At 40.7% G+C, this 19292-nt stretch overlaps 1 protein-coding gene across 2 annotated transcripts; it reads right to left on the bottom strand.

Moving 5' to 3' along the window:
• Positions 1 to 99: 99 nt before the first annotated feature.
• Positions 100 to 18552, bottom strand: NFE2L3 (nuclear factor, erythroid 2 like 3). 2 transcript variants are annotated; one of them, XM_039390921.1, is made up of 5 exons: positions 18506 to 18552; positions 18232 to 18293; positions 6541 to 6645; positions 5734 to 5817; positions 100 to 2918 (listed from the first exon to the last, which is right to left on the bottom strand). In XM_039390921.1, exons 1-5 carry the CDS (start codon positions 18513 to 18515, stop codon positions 1710 to 1712), a joined length of 1470 nt encoding a protein of 489 aa, XP_039246855.1. In that variant the 5' UTR covers positions 18516 to 18552; the 3' UTR covers positions 100 to 1709. The 2 variants fall into 2 exon arrangements, with proteins under 2 accessions (XP_039246855.1, XP_027594174.1); XM_027738373.2 differs by lacking the exons at positions 18232 to 18293; positions 18506 to 18552 and adding an exon at positions 17792 to 18129.
• Between the last annotated feature and the right edge of the window lie 740 nt (positions 18553 to 19292).

Here is a 19292-nt window from a genome sequence, read left to right on the forward strand (position 1 = left end):
TTAACAAATTTCGTGGCCTCACTAATGAGACTTTCTGCTATGAATTTACACTATGAATTTGAGGCTGTGGTGAAAAAAATAAAACAACAGATGCACACATTTATTTGAAAGAAATCTTTTAATATAAAATGCTAAGCAAATTGTTCAAACAGGCTGATTTCATGATTGATAATCCAGTGCCCTTGGCATTGAATCAGTGCTCATTTTTTTAGAAAATATCACTTGATAAACTATCAGTTTTCTTAAACATAAGTGATTAAACCAACATGATTTACATGGTAAGGGCAGTTTTTTTCAAAAGGTATAATTTGGCATTTAAGCTTGTATATGTAGTTCTTATGTGTTTGGTACAAGCAATTTTTTAACATACCTGACTGTAAATTTGCTCCACTGACATTATGCCATGACCAATGAGAATTTTTTTTAACACCAATTTTACGTTTTGTTTATAAAATATATAAAAAATTATTTGTGCTATCTAGATGTTAGTATTTATTTTCATACCTTAGAGACTACTATACCTCAATATTCCTTCCTGGTCATTCATTACATGCCTTTTAGGCCATCTCTTTTTGCAACCTTTTCAGGTTGTAAAATAGTAAAGGACAGGATGTTGTCAATGTGTTGAGTGAATAAAGTGTCTTCTTTTTCATAGCACAAAGAAAAAAATGTCCAAACCAAAAACTTCATTCACAGTGCTATCAGTGTAAACTCATATAGTCACAAGTACAGATAAACAGTAATTTGGTTCAATTTAATTTACTTTAAAGATTAGGGAAAATATTAAACAAAAAAATCTGTAACACTGAAGACACTAAAAAATACCAGTTCAATAAAGCCAAAAAGAAAAACTAGTACTTCTCCTTGAAGGTATCAAAATGGTGAGAAAAGGGAAGGTACACAAGTAAATATATCCCAGTCACTAGAAAGCAGAATGGGAACTTGTTCACCATCAGTTGTTTTCATGAAAGAAAGCTGAGAATGATTCAGTTGCAGAGGATGAAGGTAAGACAATACTGAATCAGACACTTTTTCAGAATCTATTTGCAGATTGATCATTTGAGTTGTAAAATTAATTGGTACATTATCTTTGCTTGAAGCTGTGATGATGAAAGTAGTGAGGAAAAATACAGTAGCCTCCTGGGCTTCTCTTCTCAATGGAAAACTAGGAAAAGCAGAACAGTTCTGAACAAATGCGAAGCAAAGATTATCTCTTGAGAATATGGGAATCCACAGTGAATTTAAGTTGGAGATGCACTAGAGCTACAATTTTTCTTTCAGTGCTAGAGAATAAAATAAGGTCACTTTCTGTATGAAGAATCAAGTACTCAAGACTAAAACACATTTTTCTTGCATGTCTAACTTTGATCTAAAGCTGGCTTTTATCCCCCCACTGATGTTCTCCCCTCTCTCCCTATCACCAGCAATGAAATTCCTAGTTTTAACATAGGTATATAAAACTACACCTACACTGATGGGCTAGCTCCTTTAATTCTGACTAAAACTCTGATTTCCTCATTCAGAAGCTTCAGCTTTTAGACTTTCTAACAGATGCCAGTCAGGTGAGTTTGACAGACCTTTGAATATGAAGTGTTTCTCCTCAAGCATAGTTGTTTCTGTTTGAACTACTGTAATCACTGACCTCCAGTTTTCACACAAGTCTCCCTGTTCTTCCAGGCAAAATAAAACCTAGTTGATCTTCAGCCATTTTATCTTTGTTTCTGTGCTTTTGTGGTATCTTGTTTCTGTTCAGATTTGACCAAGTGTTTGGGTATTATGAAAGCACTACCATTATTACTGCAGTGAATGACATATTGGTGTGGGTTAACAGGTCTACCCTGGTCATCCCTCAGTCTACTGAAAATGTCACAGTACAAGTTGTTTAATTTTTGCTTTATCTGGCTGATTGATCGGCTACACTGAGAGTGCTCCTTTCTAAGGCTCTCCTTTTGCGTTTGAAGATTACACACATCTTCTTCCAAGTCAAGAATTGCATTTAGTTTGCGTTTACGGCAATTTTGGGCAGCTACTTTGTTTTTTCCTCTTCGTCTGATGTCACGTAGAAGTGATACCTGAGTGTCTGTCAGCTGGTTCTTTGCTAGCATGGTGTTGAAAGAGTCGATGGGCATGCTCACAACTTCATCGATTGAAAATGGTATTTTTAGAGCTTTTGCAGAGCATTCATCACTGCTGTGGTTTGTATCAGTAGAATTATGGCACCTATTCTTTACATCGTTTGATTTCTTCATCCATGACTGTTGATGCTCTGGAGCGGATGCTCCTTGACTTGGCAGCTGATTGTAAGTGTGGTTATGAAGAAACTGCTGAAGTGTGGCTTCCCTAGGACACTCAGCGTCACCAGGATATTCCTCATGGTCATATTTAGTGTTTTCTTTGCAATGGCCATCAACAGCTCGTACGCCATGTGAAGGAGCAGATTTAACACCACTGCTGTACCCAACAGCATCTTCACAGCAGACTGAATAAGAGGTGGTACTGTGACTTGAATTCAAAGACAGTCCCAAATCTGAGCCAGACTCTTCAAAGATCTGAGAAATTTCTATAGGACCAAAGTCTTCATCCAAAGCCAAAGACATGAGTTTAATTTCATCAAAATTATCATCATGGGCTGTTAGGTTTCTAAGGTCAGCTGCTGAAACCAGCCCTGTCAAATTTGGCCCATGAAGCAGTGATTCTGGATTCGTGATATTAGAACTTGACTGAGGAAAAGACTCTTGCCTTTGTAAATGTCTTGGTTTTGAATTTGATTGAGTTGGGTAGTCTGTTCTTAGTAGCATGGCATCAGGAGGACTGAAATAGTCGTGAAGTGTCTGGGTCAGATTTATACTGTGGTGTAAGGATGATGGGTTTTGACCTCTACTAGAAGTAGCAACTTGTGTATCTTCCAGTAAGCTCACCTAAAAGATAATGGGGGGAAAAATGGGATCTTTATAAAATTAATGCCTCTATATCCCTCGCCTACACAGTCACAATCAATTTGTTTTTTAATAATCCACTGCTTGACTCTATTAAAGCCAAATTTTTATATGTCAAACTCTTCTTCTAGCTATTCTGAATGCTGTTTCCTGTCTTTACAAAGCATAACCTGTACTGGCATATGGCAAAAGGAAATGGGAAGGGTGCAGAAGTAAGTGACTTAAGGAATGGGAGAAGGACTTGCAAAGGACAGTGTGGGACTGATGAGCATTGAGAGGTAGAAATGGGACTGTTGCCAAGTGTACATCAAACTACACTTGTGTGTTACACCTGATCCGGTCTAAGAAAAGGTCTTTCTTGGAGGAGTGGTCATGGCCTGTAACGGTCCAAAGCTATCATGATCCCAGATATGGGGGCAAAATCTGAAATGATTTATTGAACACGCAAGTGCTATTTAAGGGTCTCGGGAGGCTTACATGCTAATGAGGAGGCAGGGTTATTCTGAACAGGGGTTTCCACAATCTATTAGCATTTCCAGTAACAGGGGTGAGATAAGGGGAAAAATGGATTTACATTTCTCAGATACACTATTTACATTTTGTGGTAAAAGGTTTGATATTTCCAGTAAGCAGGGTTACATTGGGGAAGGGTGATCAGCTTTTACCAGAAAGAAGGATTTACACAGGGAGGGAGAAAACAATGGGATATCTGATAGCATCATGCAAAGTCTCTCTACATCCTGCTGGGGGAGATCAGGACAATGGATCTTGTCTGGTCTTTTAGATGGTGGTTTTTCTCCAGCCCCTGTGGCCCAAGGTTTCCTGTTTAATCCTATCAGTTCCTTTTCTTTTGGTATCCAGTTCAGACTGCAACAATGGCCCTTCACTGGTAGTGGTATTGATGATTGAAAGGTGAGCTGGTTCAATGTGCTAACACGCTAGAAAATTAACTTTTTAAAGAAGATAAATAGCTCACCTACAGAAGTTAACCAGTGAGAACACTGGTGAATAAAAGAAGGGTGGAAGACAGGAACGTTAGGATCTTGCTGTCACAGTCTCACTACTTTTCTTTCACAGTTTATAAAGCTTTGGGGGCTGTGAGGTGCCAGATTTGGCTTAGGTCTTCTTAACTGACATCTGTTGCAACCAGATTTCAACCAAATTCCTTTGCTAGTAAGTTTAGAGGAAACAGCCCCCCCAAGATCACACCTTTTTTGGATGTCTTTTGACTTTAAATTACCATTCACTTTTTCTTTACAAAAATAAAGCTGATATGTGATCCCTCAGCCCTGAAGTCCAAACAGTAAACTGGACTGATAATGCTTCAGTAGCATTAAGGTCCACCTTTTCTGGGCCTGAGTTATAGTTGCTGGGTTCTAGAAGTACAAAGCCACTGCCTGAGATTATGTCAGGGTACTTGCCGACAAGCAGAGTAGTCATATCCATAGATGGATACAAAATACTTGAGAATGTAAATACATTTAGTACGAAGCAAAAAGGATTCCTCCACCCTTACTGTGTTGCAGGAAAGGGCTTTCGGATCGCCATTCATTGAACAGACAATGTAAAAAGCACTTTCCATGAGGAAGGAATGATGTACCATAAAGACCAGAACATCTTAAAGTCTCTATTATCCTTACTGAGAGCTCAGGTAACAGAAGAAGGTCTTGCCTTATTTCTCCTAGGGAGTTACCTTGTACTAGACCCCCTGTAGAATAAAGACTTGATACCTGGAAGGATCAATCCATTTTCAACAGATAGATTGTCAGAAGATGGCACGGCATAAATAGTCTTAAATAAAATATGGAACTGTGTATTGTTAGAGCCGCATGAAGGCTACAGCCAAATTCCTTTCAAATTACGAGAATGAAGAAAACTAAACTGATGAACTTCTGCATCTTGTTAGCGTGCAATGCATTACCAGAACTGAACAGAGGAGAAGGCTAGTTTCTGGGCTGGGAGGCACTATTCAACCTAGAGATTATCAAATCTAGGTAGTTATGTTCCCAAATCTATGAAGTTATATGGAAAACACTATTGACCCTGGAAGAGGCTCCTACGATGAAGTGGATGTAAGATGCCCTTGAAGTGTTGCAAAAAAGGAATGTAGAGAATAGCTTCATGGTTAATGATTGCAGCTATGAGCTGTGGGAGAGAAGGGAGACTCCAATTAAAATAACTACTGTTTTTTTTTTGTCAAGACAGGCACACAGAAAGTAAACAATAGTATCAGAAGGCCACAAACTGAATGGGTTTGCTGCTAATGCTGACTGACCTGATTTGCAGTGAAGATGGGTCTGTCCTCCTTGAGGGTAGAGACCTTGTAAGCACATGACCCAGTATTTATGACAACTGTAATCTTTCATCATAAATGCTCAATAGCTGCTACTGTGTAATAACTCAGTGTTGCTCTGGAGAAACACACCAAGAGCTGCTGTATAAATATGAAATGGCATTAGGTTTCAGAAAAGCAACTATTAGTTGAAATAATTAGGTTGTCCAGTGGCTCCATCCAACTTTGAACACTAGATCGCAGTAAAGACAGAGCTCTGTAGCTTTCATATCCCAGACAAGTTCCTGGGGGAAATTTTTCAAGTAGAGCCAATGACAGCTGCTGTAAAAGGTGGATAGGAGCATCTTTAGCATCTTCAGGTAAGATTTACTACATTGATTTGCTGGTATATTCCTAGAGTGGGTGAGGTAGGCTGTAGTTATTAGCTGAAACAGAATAAGTCATTACCCAGTAATTGCTGACTGTATTCCAATCTATTAGCAATACATGTTTTTTCTCATTTACCTCTAGCATGTTTTCCATCTGCGATGACAGAAGCTGTAAATAGCCCTCGAGGGAGAGAAGGGAATCTACATGGTTGCGGTTGCTCTGTGATAGAAGAAAGAGAAACATGTTGTAAAGGACAGTTATTTTACATAAAAGGAGGTAAAAATCACAGTCTGAGAGGAAAAAGAGCACAGCTCTGTGAAATAATGCTGCTGACCCCATCATCAAGTCCTCATACTGATGGGAGATAACACGTTGCTAGAATTAGCAGAACAGCTCAGCTTTCACAAGGTCTCAAGAAGATTGAGTGCCCTTTTCATTGTAGCTCTCAGGGAGAACAAACCCCAAAATGCACAGAACGGTCCAGTGTCCCAAATGGAACTCTACATCCAATCATTAAGCTTTACATAAATGGTGAGAGCAGTATAATTTATCATCCATGTCTCTAGTGTTTGTAGGCAAACAAAGCACAAGCCCACAAGCACAACACCTTCATGATGAAGGAGATCAAACCAAATGGAAAAATGGTTATTTGCAAGTGTTTTTTGTAAACTTTAGAATATTTCAACTACATAAACTGTACTGGGGGATGGAGAGGAGGAGGTGGTTTTCGAGAAGGTGTACAAGGGCATCATTCACAAAGTGTCCTCTAAAGTGACCATTCCTTTCCTGCCCTTGCAAGGGATATTCCAAATGAAAAGAGGAAATAAGATATTCCTTTCAAAACCTTTAACTCCATTTCTTTTCACTTCTCCTTATCTTGATAAGGATATATCCTCCCTCACTTCCTCTTCAGAGTTTTCTCCCACTTTTTTCATCATTTACTTGATTTATGTCTTTCTCCTCCTCCTCTTGCAGTTCCAGCTGATCATTTCCTCGGTGTGGACAGCAGTCATCCAAAGCTTCCTGACATGTTTTCAGATCAACATCCTGAAGATACAAACAAAACAGTTCTATTACGTAACACACTGTCAAAATCAATGTTTAAAATGCACTTTTTTCTTTTTTCTACAGCTATAGCATTTCAAATAAAATATACACTGAACAGGTCATGTGGATGAACTGACTGTGTGGACTTTGAGGGCAGAATGAGACCAGTGTCAGTTCGGGTGGGCAGCCACCACTGACTGTTCTGGTGCCTAGGCACTGAACCCATCTGCAGTAGAAATGGACACTGGAAACAAGTTCTTCTAATACAGACATAGGATGATGTGATTTCATAAAAAGTTCGGGCTATCGATGTCATTTGTATGTCATTTCACAACAACATATCCAAGCTGGATATATATTCAATGATGGAATTATATATGACTGGTTAGCAAAATCCCTCACTTACATGTATTGTAATAGCAGCTCTCTTTCCCATCACTTCACTACCCATTCCCATTTATCCAAATGATGAGTTTTTTTAATCTCTAGTGATGAAGTTGTTCAGATTTAGTGGTCTCAGAAGCAATCTTCAAGTTTTGTTTTATCTATAGTCATATCATCAGACTTCTAAAATATTTATTATAGGGCTCGTATTGCTAGGGTAAGAAGGAATCAGTGCTAATTTATATTTTTTAAAAATGCATTTTTAAAAAATATGCTGATATTTCAGCTTTTATAGGGCAAGTTGGTGTTATTAAAATGTGAAACTCAGTGGAATGGCAGCCAGGAAACCAAGTGGCCACACTGTATTAGTTCCACATATTCCCAACAAAATGCTGTGGCAGGAGCAGAAAAGACAAGCTTTCAACAGCAGCAAACATAATGAGATGGTGTTCTGTTCTAAAAATCGCAACAGATTTATTTACTTTACAGGTTTGATATGAAAGCGTAAACTATATAAAAACTGCAGTTCTAATAGTCATCAAAACGTATAAGAGTTTTTAAATTATTGCTTCATACAAAACACATTAAAGATTAAATGTAAAAAGGTTTAAAACAGGATATTGGAGTAAGATTAAATATATTTTCAAAATAAATTATTACTTTCAATTTTATACATTCTATTGAAATATTTTAAAATATGAAAATTATTTTTATTTTAAACTGATTTTATTTTTTGCTTTCAATTTTTCTGAACTTTCTTTTCAAGATTGGAAGGGAACTTTAGCTTTATAAACAATCATTTGTAAAAAAAGATAGACACACAGGGCACTCATCTGTCACTGTGATGTAAGTACTTTCCTTCAGTGATGCCTAACACAATTTCCAGTCGTTGGAAATGATATTCCAATACACTATGTCTTCTTTGTCAGCCGCAGTTGGAAATGACCAGATGACTTGTTATTGCAACTATGAGAAGACAAATTTACTTGCCTAAGCACATACATACACGCACAAAACAACAACAATAAAACCCCAACCAACAGTTTTCTCTATGTAGTAAAACAGAAAAAGAGGCAATGTAGTACACAGGACACTGAGAACATGGTATGTAGCTACTTGCAAACACTTAAATGAGTTCAATGGAGCTACTCACAGGCATGAAATTAGTCCCATAGTTATGTGCTTGCAAGATTAGGGGTAGTCTTTAATTTTACAGAGAACCAAACTAATATTTATCCAATGAATATGATCTGCTAATCATTCTAATTAATAAAATTCATCACCATCAAAAGTGAATAAGAAATCAAGGACAACTGCTATTAAAGACCTCTAGAGCCAAGTGGCCTGGAAAGATGCTCTTGCAGCAGAGTCTTCAGCTGCTGAACAAAACAGCAAATTCATTATTCTCTTGGCTGCAGAAGAGGCAAATACAGGAAATAGTTAGAAATGTGATATCTATAGTGTGATGCCTCAAAAAACCCACAGTAAACACTGGTTTTGAATACAGAAAGTGTAAGAGTGACAATTCAATGACTCCTATTGAAATTTTCAGGAGTACAAACTTATTTCACTGCCAGAGAAAAGAAAAGCTTGCAGTAACTTTGGGAAGAGTCTATGGCATGTCCACAGATCATTTTAAACCCTCACAGTTCAACTTGCTTACAGTGCAAATCTGACTGCAAATGATGTTGGTCTGCTAAAATCTATGATGGAGACGGTCCTTCCCAAGACCATTGCGAGGAGAACTGAATTTTTGATGTGCCTGAGGGGACAGCTCTTTTCTGAGGGGAAATTAAATGCTCCTGAAGCTCACTGAAATTTGTGAAGACTATAATGGATTCAGTTTCCCCAGAGTGTCAAAGACAACTGAATTTTCAGGTCTTTTCCTATCAATATATAAAGCTATTGACCACTAAGGAGATGGGGAATATTTCCAAACACAAATGTTAAGATTTCTCTGGAGTCTGCATTGATTTTTATGTATTTTTTAGGAAAAAAAAATATAATCTGACTATTTACTCTGCTCAGCCATAGACAGTATCTTGGTACCTTTAGTTTCCAGGCTGAGAGCCACCAACTGCACTACAGGATCACGTACAATTTTGCCCTAAGGCCCCTTTGGCTTAAGCACAGCACGAAGGTCAGAGTCTCCATCCTTTTTGCCTTTTTTTTGTACAAAGTTCCTACTCATGTGAATGGAACAGAGGTGCCAATGGGGATGGGAGGGAAGCAGGGTCTCGCATTTCCAGACATGACCATTTCCTGTAGCTTACCAAAGGGAATGTATCATCTCTTCTGAAAGAGTCTAATAATGCTGCACCATGTGGCTTTGAATATTAGCCTTACCAACGCTGCTTCTTCCTCCAGCAGATAGAATTAAAATATACTCATGGCTGCTCACACTGATTGTTACTGCAATAAGTTATCCATCCTCAGAAAAAAACCTGTTTTCATCACTACTAGGGCAGTTTCTGAAGGATCATGGCCCTGTAACCAGCTTTTCACAACAGTGGTGGTATAGATACAGCACATGTAAGATTGTTCACATCACCAACTTCTACATATGCGATCATTTCAGTGAAACCCTCTATGGAAATCGAGTAACGCAACCAGAACCTTTTCCTCTTCATTTCTTAGTTTTGGCTTTTACCACAAATCCGTGGATTATGCTGATAAATGTTTATACTCTGACATTACACTTTCCACCAGCTTGTAGGTCTTCCCCAGTGATGAAGAACAGCTGAACAGTACAGCTCAACAACAGAATGCTTCCCAAGTGCCTGTGCATCACTTGGGATTGACTGCTGGACTACCGCTATGGGGAGAATAGGAGGTATGTCTCCCCTAGAAACAGCCATATTATGCTTTTCAGTAAGGCATTTCTTTAAAGATAACATAATTTTAGAGCCTGGATATACATCTAATGACAAGAGAGGGACTGGGTGTAGATACTACTTACTCAGTACTGTGCTGCCACACTTGGTGTTTCTGTCCTGTTCCTTATTTTGCAACAATGGTGTCAGAAGAATAATTGAATTACAGTAATACCACTATGAACCCAAGAGATCAGGACAGCATGTGGTTGTCTCTATACAGAGAAAAAGACTTGATTTTTGCTGATTGTGGAAGATTTAATGTTACCACCAAGCCCATTTACTGCAGCAGCCTTTCCACTTCTACCACTGGAGGGTGTGGAAGTTCACACCTCCCACAGCAGGCTGTTTCCAAATGCTAAACTGCAACTCTACCTGAAGGCAACCTTTGATTTGCATTTGGAAGGATTTCTGCACAAGCACAAAGACAGAGAATTACACTGAAACTCCAAGAAAAAATAATAATTAAAAAAATAAAATCTCAAGTATCTCGAGTTCTCGTCTTGTTTTTGCATTTACTAGTCTGAGGTGGGTTAATGAACAATCTGAGACTAAGTCTGATTTACCAAATTATACACCAGCCTTGTAGGAGGAGGGCTGGGCTCTAACTGTGCATCTGCCCTTTTCCTAAGGCACAATTTACCTCAGGTCAACTGTTGACTTCAGTTTGTCAGTCTACGGAATATGAAAAATAGTAATTTATGTCAAATCTGCTACTTAAGGTGGTCCCACACCCATGCATTACCTGTTGTCCATAAAAGAATGTATAGGGAGCAGAACCTGTAATGATAACAAAATACGAATAGGCTTATGTGATGTGTTGGATGGGTGAACAAGGCACCTCTCTAGGAGCAGCAGAAAGCACGAACATGCTGTTTTCAGCTATTGATCTATGCGGAGTTGGCAAACGGGGCTAAAACTACACAGCTCAGGGCTACAAGTGCACACAAATATCTGAACTAGCTCTGGAGTAACAGGAAGGTCTTGCCAGAGCAGAACAAAGCAGACAGGGTAATTTGCCTGGGTGCACACAGAGCACTGAGGGGGGAAGGTGGTACCTGCCCCTTGAAAGCTGTTCCACTGCAGTCAGACTCTGAGTTACCATTACAAATATCCCAGTGCCAGAGCGAACGTACATGACCACAATTATTTGCAAAAGGACGTTTTATTTTGTGCTGATTACTCATGTATCCCATTCACGTGCTGTCTTCTAATTACTCTACATTACATTCTCCATTTGAGTTGTCAAGCTTTAAATTGCTTCATTGATGTCATTAACCTTAGAGATGATTTTCTGCAAACTTCTGTCCCTTCTCCTTTATTAACTGCATTTCTCTGTTAAACTGGCCCTCTCCTTGTTATTAGCTGAAAAGATGCAGCACAGGCCTGGTGATCTTTGCCACGTTTTGAATAATTAAGTAGCATTTCCAGAACAGAATCATAGAATGAACCTTAAAGATTGTCCAATACCAATAGAAGTTAGGTAAAAGAAATACAGCCTCTAGTAACATAACCAGTAGTTCCATTTTGCTACTTTGTAGGATTAAATAAAATTAATAATTAAATATAATGATGCATAGCCAATATCATTCAGCTCTGAGGTTAATGATGTCGCTTTCTGCCTGTATACTTTAACTATGTGATGATAATTAATCTCACCAATTGATACCTACTTAATTGCAGTTAAAAAGGAAAACATTTCTTGCTGTTTGTCTATATTCATAATGAGCCCTAAAATATCCTGAAAATACCAGAATAGAAGAGTACTTTATTATTTGAAATGCAACCATGGTTTAGAAAGCATGGAGGGTGGAATGGTGGATGGAAGCACCAATTCCATTTTATGTTATATATAGCTAGACTTGAGATGACAATAAACCCTGCTAATCAGCAATTCAATTGAGTAAATCAAGTGGTGCATAGCTGTGACTCCAAATGTGGCACCTGTAAAATGTTTATGACATATCTACTCTAAATCCTAATGATACCATCTGGGCTTCAATCAAACACACATGTGAGAGGCACTCCCATGTGTTGCAGTGAGATGGTAGCCCCTCTCTAACCACGTGCATTTCAGGGGTTTATATAGTATGGCTCAGCTACTACAAAACACACATAATCTGTGCACTCTGTTACAACATAAACACAAAATTAACACCAATCTACTCCCCAAAGGGAGGCAGAGAAAGGTACAAGTGGAAGACACAGACAGCAATAGTGTTGTCACTGATTTCAATTAAGACATCAGTTGTCATCCTGAAAACAGCTCAATATCCTCTTCAAAATGAACTTTTAAAACACTTTTAACATATAGACCAAACAGGTTTACGCTCCAGCCATTTGGTCCTGCCTGCGTTGATGTTTTCCACCAGAAACTGATGTCATCATAAAGGATGCAATATACCTGACAGTAAATGTGATTAAGGTTATTACATTTATTCAGTCACTCTTTCAGATTGAGCACAGTAAAAAACAAAACAAAAACACACCTGCCCAAAAAAAACCAAACCAAAAAAAACCCCAAAAAACCCAAACCAAAAACCCAAGAGCTCTTTCTATGCCTCTATGCCCAAGATGCTTTCTATTCTGGTCAGTGAACTACATGACATGAGGGTTCTGTAAGACACCTCCCTCCCTTCCTCCTGTACGTTTACCCTAGATTGGTTGAATATCCTCACTGGTATCATGTAGTCACTACTGAATAAACATAAAAGTATCCAGGGACCACCTTTTCTGATAAACCTTTGTTCACAACTGAGCTCCAGATGTTTTCCTTGTGAGGTATTCTACTCCCAGCTTTCCTAAGGTACTGACACCATTGCAACACCAAATGCCTAACAACTCATAGCTCTGAATAGGGAAAGCTGTTAAAATCCACAGTCTGACACTTTATTCCTTTAGGATTTGAATATCTTCACCTTCCCTCTGACACTATGTAATTCCTCTTCTATTTTCCACATTTACCACGCTCCAATTCCAATATTCCCCTAATCTACTCTCACATGCACTTTTCATGCACTTCCCTCACTGGAAATACCTTCCCCACTTTCTAGAAAGCAGGAAAATGCTGCTGTAGGTCAGCCCTACACCACCAACTCACTCTAACACCCTTCCTGCACACTCCATTGACTTGGCTTTTTCAAACCCTTGTGCCTCCTGCAAGACATCATAACAAAAGTCAAAAATCACAGTCTTTCAAGACTATACGTACCTTGGAAGTTTGAGGTTCTTCTCTTACCCCACCTGTCTCTGGAACACCAAGTGATCCTTCCCACAGCTCCTTATTAAACCTAGGTGAGTTCTGGCTAACTGGTAAGAGCCATCCACAAGCAGGGACCCAGCCCATTTATCTATTTGTGGATGTCCCTCCACTGCAATATTTCCAGGTCCTAGTGCTGAATAAGTTCGAAAGAAAAAAAGAAAAGAATAATTTGAAATACATTCTGTAAGCTAAGCACACAGCTTCAGTGGGACTGCTCTCAAATGGACTGGAGAAAAGCCTTCAGAACAAAACAAAAAAAAAATCCGTAACTCAAATTATTCTTCCTCAATGTAAATATTTCAAATGGTGCCCAAAGTCTGGGATGGATTCCTGCCTTCCAGTACTTTAATACCATGAAACTCTGCCTCTAACAGTGTTCAAAGAACTGTGCTTGTATGAGGTTTTACATAACCTGACTCAAACTGCCCTTTCTAAACAGGAACATAGAGACAACAGTACAAACAATACAAACTATCCACTGTGCATCTTCTTCCTTAAATTTTGTAATTCACAAACTGTTAATGTTATGCTGTTAATTAGTAATAAGAGTAAGTGTTCTTTAATCAAGTGCAGGAATTCAGCTTTTGGGAAGGTTTTCAAAACCTGAAAAAAGAATTTAATACATCCAGATATAACAAACCTACTTGATTTGGGTGGGAGCTGACCCTTCCTTCTCTGTGTCAGCCTGAGCTGGAGCTTGTCTCATGAACTGTGCAATGACCCAGCACAGCTACTGCTGCCCTTATTCAGGCACTGCCTCTTTTGTGACATGGGCTGTATCAGTGCTTGGGGGTTCATGGGATTTGGAAAGAACAGTTTTATTCTAGGATTTAGAGAGATAAAAAGCTGAAGAGCTACGTAGTCCATTCTTGCTAATCTAAATATTTCCCCATGTATATTCTGTAAAAGACAAAGAACCCACTGAATTTTTAAACTCCCTTTCTTCAAAGAAAGAATATATACACACATAACATGCACACATAGAAATATTGATATTAAAAGAAAAAAGAAAGGGAAAAGAAAACCATTGAATCAAGTAGGGCAGCTCTTGCAAGACCTTCAGCTAAGATGTTGTTGTATGATAACCTTCCTGAGACTTTCTCTGTATTTGGGAGTTCTATTACCATATACGTAGGACTGCTGCCACGCTTGCAGCACTAAGGCCTCTAGTTTCTCCACACACAGTTTTTAAGGTGCTTCAGAAAATGCGTCTCATTCGTTTTGCATATGGACTTAGAGCTTAATGTAACAGCTTTTAGAAGTGTTATTGGGGCAATGTTACATTGAGAAGTTGGCAGGGTGGGGCACGAACTGCATCTCAGGTTATGTGCCCATGGAACGACTTCTCTTTTTTTCCCCACCATTATAAGACCTATACTCAGTGTCAGCTGCAAGTCCTGCCCACCCCACTTTTTTTTCCCTGGATTTTTCTGTGCTTAAAACTTCAAAATGTACATAGCCACAGAGTGCCTCAATTTCAATTTAGTGTTTTCCTTAGAAAAGCTATTTCCCTGAGCAATCCAAGAATAATTTACAAACACATTGGGAAAAAATAAGCAGACATGCCTACCTTTACCTGTGTAAGTCAATGTATCCTACTCACATACGGCCTACTCAATGGGACCTACTTGTGAGAACAGGTTAGAGTAGGAAAAAAAAGTTAGGCACCATGTGTTCAGTAGTGGATGTCAGTATTCAAATAGGCACTGAATATTAAGGAGTAAGTGGTGCTCCCCTTATAAATCCTTTCTTAAGAAAAAAACCAGGATTGCAATCACTTTTTTCAGCAAATTGTGAAGAGAAAGACTAGGTGCAGCAAAAACACTGTTGTATCTGGAAAAAAAAAAAAACAGGAGAAATAATCAGCCCCCAAAAGACCAGGTTCACTTTTAGGCTTTTTATCTCTTTCCTTTGCAAACATACCACTGGAACCTTAACTCTTGATCTGGGTTGCTCTGCAAACAGGTTGGACTTGAACCACCTTTCATTACTACAGAAATTAATCCATTTCCTTGCATGAACTGATGCATGTTTTCTGGCTATTCGAAGTAAAAGTTAATTTTTTCTTCTTTTCCTCTGAAGATGTAACTCATGGTTCCCAGACAGGAACTCTAGTACTTTAGTCTCAATCTTAAACATCCATGAAAGCCAAATCTACGGGCTGACCCAGATCAGAACAGCACAGAGGCACTAAACTAATACTCTAAGCCATAGGGCGCATCTTCTACCAACCACCCACTATGACCTGCTGTAGGCAATGCAGGACAGTGCAGCATGGACAGGACCTGGAAAAAAATACTTCTTTTTATGTAGTTTCTGCTGTGCTACAAACATATTTATCCCTGGTCCTGTTACACACATACATCTAAGAGAATGAATAGCAAGACACTGAGATAATATGATTATTTTCTCCATTAAAAGGTGTATTCCAGAAGAAACATGTTTTGTTATTTTTATTACTAAGGCAATTATTGTCGGGTTTACATTTCATCAGCAAATGTAAGTTTGATTACAGAAATGAACAGGCTGACTCCTGTCTGCTGGGCAGCAAGCTGAGTGTAGGAACCCACCTGTTTGCTTTACCCATTGTCAAAAATGAAGTGCTCAGGCTGTCCTAACACTACACTGCACCTCATCTTAGCACAGGACAGAAAAATAGGCCAGGCAAACCCATTCAGTTTAGCATGTTTCAGCCATTGAATTAATTTTCTTTTTTATCGGCAGTTGTCTTCCAGAGTAGTTTTGCATACCCGATCCCTAACAAAGGGGACCAACAGCTTGCATTGTGTTGCCAGCAACGTTCTCAGCAGGGACTGGAGTCCAATGAATAAAATTAATCCAGGGTTGGATAAATCCAGCTGCTAACTTTTCATGATGCCACACAATACCAAGCAGAACAAAACAAATACTTTCATCTGTTTACAGAGACTCCTTGTCTTGCTCTAGTGTGGATATGAGAGATGCAAAAAATAGCTCAAAGCTATTTTTACAAAAGGCAAAATGAAGATTATAAATCAGCTGAACCACTCTGAAATCCATCATACTATTACAATAACATTTTGACAACACAACTACACTTAGTCAAATCTACCAAAGGTCACCTTTAAAACAAAGATCAACTTTTTCCTCTGTGTTCCATGTTTTAGATTTGCCATGTGCTTCAAGAAAAGTCTGGTGGAAGAGACATAGGGGTTTTCACATAAAAGTCCCTTACCTTTTAGGTCAAGAACTGAACACTGCCTTATTTTGCTTCAATCATTATTTCACTTAAATAAAATGTGCTAAAGAGAGAGGCACAGACCTACATTTAGCAAAGAAATGAATCATCTTCTCTCCGCAGAAAGGACTGATCCCTTACAGTCAGGGTTTGAAACTAGTTTTTCAACTACTTTACAAAAATAACCAAGCTAACACATGGGGAAATAGGGAAAGAAAAAAACAAAATAAAAAGGAAAAAAAGAAATCTGCCCTGCATGACAAATTTAATAAATATCCATTAATGCTGGTCCATTAATTCATATTAAGAAGCAGCTATTCACAATGGTTCTTAACCAACTTGAAAAATGTTGGTAGTTCAACTTGATATTTCAAAATGTACTGAACATCAGTCACAAACCCACCAACTCGGCATTCCTGTATCTTTTGTATCCACTCAGTGTATCACAAAATTCCCAGATCATAAACTACTCAGGAAACAATGAAACTCTATGCCAACAGAAACTTAACTGAGAAAAGCTGGCCCTGCAACTGAATGGCTTGGCTAATCTTTAGACTACAGCTGTGCACAGCTGTACAGCTCTGTGCGGGACAACGGCCTGAATGGGTGCAAGCAGACAAAAGTGCAGTAAGGGCTGCATGTGCTGTGACCAAGATAGGGACACTGGTCAAGATGCTGCACTGATAACAGAGGGCCGATAAAAGGAGCCTGGAGGTTAGTCCCTGCAGAGTAAGTCCCCCGAGATGTATGAAATGTTCCTGACAAGTGTAGTTACCCGAGTACACACACGCGCCCTGTGCCAAGATGAGGGGTGCAGCAAGATGTGATGCACTGTGGAGAAGCTGCATTTCTGCAGCCGCGCGATATTCTTGAGAAGCCTTTGTGCCCACATGAAAAAAACAGAGACGATTTCCGAGGAAATGCCACGCAGAACTGTCAGTCCTGGCCTTGCAACCCTGCCTGGCAGGTGCCAGCGGCGCTGGGGCCAGGCGTATGCCTGGGCAGCTCTGCGGGGCTGCCCCCGCTCCGGTGCCGGGAGCCTCCGCCGGTCACTCCGTTCGCAGAGGTTGCGCGGCATCGCTCCGCAGCACGGCCCCGCTTGGGCTGCCCGCCGTCCGGGACCCCCGCCTGGGACACAGGGAGGGCACGGGCCACCCCTCCGGCGGTGTATGTCTTTTTTCCTTTTTTTTTTGAGGGGGGGAGGGGAGGGAGGTAAGCGTCTGGCTCAGAAAACCGTCCTCCTTCGCGTCCCCACAGCTCGTCCCCCCCGAACACTCCCAGACAGCCCGCCCGCCCGCGCCGGTGCGCACCCCCGTCGCTCGGCCGAGGCGGCCGGGACAGAGCCGCGCCCGCCGCTGCTGTTCCAGTGCCTGCCCGGCCGGGACAGCCCCCCGCGCTCCGAGCCCTTACCTCCGCCATGGGGCAGCGACTCCGCGCGGGGCCACCGCGCCGCCCCATCCTCCTCCCGCGGCGGGGCGGGGGCGGCTCCGCCCGGGCGGGGCGGGCAGAGTCGGGCGGCGCCGCTTCTCCCTCGGGGACAGGGGCTGGGGCTGGGGCTTACACCCGCTGGGGCAGGTCCGGGAGGTTCGGGGGGCCAGTGGCCCATGGCTGCCCGACGCAGTCCCGCCGATCCCCGCAGCCGACGCGCCACGTAGGTGTGTGTTTGCGGGGGCAGACGGACCAGCAGCCCCGGCCCCCGCAGCGTGCCGCAAACCCGCCCTGCGCTCCTCCGCTCCCCGCGCACACCCCGCGCCGCCGCACGACCCTTCTCACGGGCGGGAGGCGGCGCCGGAACGGGACGGAGGCGCGGACACCTCGGCACCCCCTCACCGCGGGCCCGGGAGCCCCACCTGTGTCCTGGGGGCTTCCTGCGTGCCCGGGGGCAGGAAGAGTCTGCGGTTGCTGCAGCGAGCTAGAAATAAAAGGGACAAGTTAGGAAGGACAACTGGGAGGAAAAAAAAAAAAAAGCGAAAAGGTTCTCCACCTCCCCCTTTTTTAAAAAAAACTTAATAAAATACGGGTAAAGCTTTTAGCTACAATCAACCCCGTGTCTAAGTATCTCTCCAATGGCTCTGCTTTCCGACCTATTGATCTGCATTTTCCCTCAGCGGTACACCAACTTACCCTCATACATGCTAGAGATATCTTTTCCAGCTGTTTTGTTCTCTCTGTCCTCCCAAAAAACCCTCTTATCGCTTCTCATCACTTCTACTTATCTGAGTGTTTCAGACTTGTTTTGGCATTTACAAGGCGTTTGCGCTGTTTGGGCAGACTCTGAAAGTGTCACTTCTGCAGTGATAACTGTGTGTGAAGGGTGCAGTGTCTCAATTTTGCTGTTATCACAGATGACATTTCCCTTTTTTCGTTGTGTCCAGTGTGATACCATGCACTGGGGTAGTGTGTGTTATAGTATTCCTAGAGTTTTATTGCAATTTGTTTCTTGAATTCCAACACAGTAACAGTTTTCTTTTAAAAAAATCCAAATATACTGGAATAGGATACAATCTTCCATTGCCAGCTGTTTATTTTTTTTTCTTCCCTGGCAGAGTGAGATCTCTGGCTTTTAAAGTGGAAGCAATGTTGATTTTGTTGTTGGAAAAATAAATTAAATATGTGTTAAGCTAAACATATTTACAATCATGATTCAATCGTGATTACAATCATGATTCACTGCACAAATACCAACACAGACAGCCACCACAAGTCCTTATATTCCACATATTTATTGGTGTTAAACCTTTTGGTTTTGGGTTTTTTTTTCAGCATGGTCAAAATCTTTGCACATATTTTTTAAGTTTGTAGATAAGAGATTATATGACAATTGGATATAGCCTGTAGTATTTCTTACAAGAGATAGAGAAGAAAATGAGGTTGGCACATTCCACTCCCCAAGGGAGGCAAGAGCTTCTTT

Source organism: Pipra filicauda, unplaced genomic scaffold, assembly GCF_003945595.2.
Source record: "Pipra filicauda isolate LSUMZ 115617 unplaced genomic scaffold, ASM394559v2 scaffold88_size2543281_pilon, whole genome shotgun sequence".
In the NCBI taxonomy this organism is placed as follows: Eukaryota; Metazoa; Chordata; class Aves; order Passeriformes; family Pipridae; genus Pipra; species Pipra filicauda.